The 2779-nt window shown below is 44.1% G+C and overlaps 1 protein-coding gene across 1 annotated transcript in view; it reads right to left on the reverse strand.

Moving 5' to 3' along the window:
- Window positions 1-1353: 1353 nt before the first annotated feature.
- The window catches only part of LOC106754771, a 3300-nt gene continuing 1874 nt past the window's right edge, over window positions 1354-2779 (reverse strand). The window contains exon 3 of the mRNA XM_014636834.1: window positions 1354-1375. Within this exon, the coding sequence (XP_014492320.1) occupies window positions 1354-1375 (22 nt within the window). The remainder of the gene's footprint in view (window positions 1376-2779) is intronic.

Below are 2779 nucleotides of genomic sequence, written 5' to 3' on the forward strand. Positions count from 1 at the left end.
AAGGCCTACGCGAGCGGTCGCACATGTGCTTAAACCTTTTCAGAACATTTTTATTTGATTTTTGATTTTTGTAAAAGAAAAGGAAAAGATCTTCAGCACAAGGCCTACGCGAGCGGTCGCACGTGTGCTTAAATCTTTCCAAAATATTTTTATTTGTTTTAATTTTTATGATTTTTATATTTCTATTTTTATTAGCAAAGGGATATAACAACACACAATAATAAAACAATGCCAAAGCTAAAGAAATAAAAAACATCACAATCCAAGCCCAATAAGAATAGGGTACAGAGATTAAAACCAGGGGTGTAAAACAAAATTTCTTGGTCCATGCCCAAAGATAGGGGTGCGAGAATGAAGTTGAGGTGTCATGCAGTAGTTTCAGTCCAAGCCCAAAGATAGGGGGTGCGACAGCAAAATTGGAGGTGCCACAAACGAAATGGGCCCAATGCCCAAACCTTTTTTGTTTGCCAAATGCAGACTGGCTTCGGCCCAATGGGAGGGAGTGTGAATGGTAACAGTGGGGGTACCACTGGATATTTCGCTGACCCGGCCCAAGGCCTCTTTCCTTGCAGAAACAAAGTGGGGGTGCAAACAAAGTGGGGGTGCAAACAGAGTGGTGTGGTGACTGGAGGAGATGGCGCGCCCAAAAGCCAGGCCCAAGGCCCTTTTGTATGCAGATAGGAAATGGGGTGTGAATAACATATGCGTGGTGGCAGGCGGAGAAACTATAGTCCAAAGCCAGGCCCAAAACCCCTTCTGACCTAGACACCTCTAGGGGTTCAAAAAAAATCCTCTCACTTCGTCAGGTGCAGCCTTAGAGACCTAGCGGCTCCTCCTCCAGAGACGAATCTAGAAACACCCCTCCTCACCCAACCGGCCACCGTTAACCACCGTCTGCGACCTCATCACCAACGATACTCGTTGCCGGAGCCACCAAGCCGAGACCGTCGTTCACCGTCATGATGGCCGCCACTACCTCCATGGAAGTCGCGCTACCGCCAGAGTCATCATCGCAGCCATCACTGTGCCAGTTGCTTCAAGTCGCCATCCACAGCGTCGTCAACAACGATACTCGTTGCCGGAGCCACCAGGTCGAGGCCCTCATCCCCGTCGAGCTCCCTTCGTCTCCATCGTGCCGCCGCCACTTCCTAGCTCTCCCCGCCTTACGTCACGATGCCGTTTGTTACCAGGACCGCTGGCAACGATGCCGGTCACTATCGGGGTCTCGTTCTGTGCCCCGCTTCACTTCGAACAGAGCAATCCCACACCAACGTCCTCCACTGTCGTGATTTCTCGAGATTTCCAATCACTCACGCTCCGCCAAGCTAGGGTCGACACAGGCGCCTTTGGTCATCACCCACGGCTACCACCNGGTCTGCAACTGGAAACCAAAATTCAGAAACACCATTGACAAANCCGCCGATTTCATTGCTTCACTTCCCTTTCAATCTTGGTTTTCTTGTTGTAAATTTTCACTGGTTTGAATTTGATTTTGCGTTGAATTGGCTGACAGATCAATATGTGAGAGAATGGTGGAGATGGTATGTTTTGTAGTGTTGGGCGGATGGTGATAANGAACGTAATAGAGGTTGTGGTTGTTGATCTCTTTTTTGATTGTNATGTTCTTGGTTGAACAACAGGGAANTGAGAGGAAATTATGATAAAGAGGTTGGCAATGGAGATTTTATGGGTATGAAGATGGTAGAAGGATGTTGGGTGTGTTACCGTGTTGAAGCGTGGTGTAGGTGGTGAGCAAAAGGGATATTTTTCTTATGATTGGGTGCCCAATTGGGAGTGAATCCTGTATGTGATGGTTCTGTTGGAGGTGCATGGNTTGGAGTTGAGAAATTAGAGTGGGTGTAATGGATGATGATGCATGGTATGCGTGTTGGGGTCGTTACAGTGAAAGGAGAGAGGAGTGGAAAATGGTATAGTGTCTGAGCTGGATTCTGATGCGTGGTGAGGTATAGGATTGGGGATCAGAAATGGTCTGAATGGTTGACAAAAAATGTCGTTGTGGATGATGGATTGGAGCATGAGGCGTGGGGTGTCTTTGTGTTAGGGGAATCTTTTCTGTTATGTCGTGTGGGTGGTTCTGGGTTAGGCATAGGAGATGGGTCATTCTTTGTACGTGTTCCATGGACGTAACTTCTGGCCATCATCTCGTGCTGTGCTGCTTCCCATTTCTCCAATTGAAAATCCAATTTTGTGTGTCCCCTCTGTGTTGTCCACTTGAACGTGTTCAGGCCGTGACAGTAAATTGCTGGACGTGCAACCCCTGATCCAGAACCCTTTTTTTTTAATATATTTTTTTCTTTTTTCTTCTTTTTTTTTCTTTTCTTTCTTTTTTTCGTTTTCTTTCTTTTTTGTTTTCTTTTCTATTTTCCTTTTTGAATTAAATCAAATAGTAAACCAAAATTTAATAAAAGAAAAATAGAATAAAAGAAAAATAAAATAAAATAAGACAAAAATAAAAACAAGTCATGTTATTTAGTTACCCGGACGAAATTGGGTGTTGACACTATGGGTTTTGTTCCTTTAGGCAAATCTACTAAAGTCCAAGTGTTGTTTTTTCGTATTGATTCAATTTCAGTCCTAATGGCTTTATCCCACTGTTTTGCATCAGGAGCACTAGTAGCTTCTACAAAGCTTCTTGGATCACTATCAACAAGATAAGTATAAAAGTCATCTCCAAAGGAAGTTTCTTTTCTTTGTCTTTTACTTCTTCTCAAAACCTCATTTATAGTATCACTATTATCATTATCATCATTATCATCAT

Source organism: Vigna radiata, unplaced genomic scaffold, assembly GCF_000741045.1.
Source record: "Vigna radiata var. radiata cultivar VC1973A unplaced genomic scaffold, Vradiata_ver6 scaffold_470, whole genome shotgun sequence".
In the NCBI taxonomy this organism is placed as follows: domain Eukaryota; kingdom Viridiplantae; phylum Streptophyta; class Magnoliopsida; order Fabales; family Fabaceae; genus Vigna; species Vigna radiata.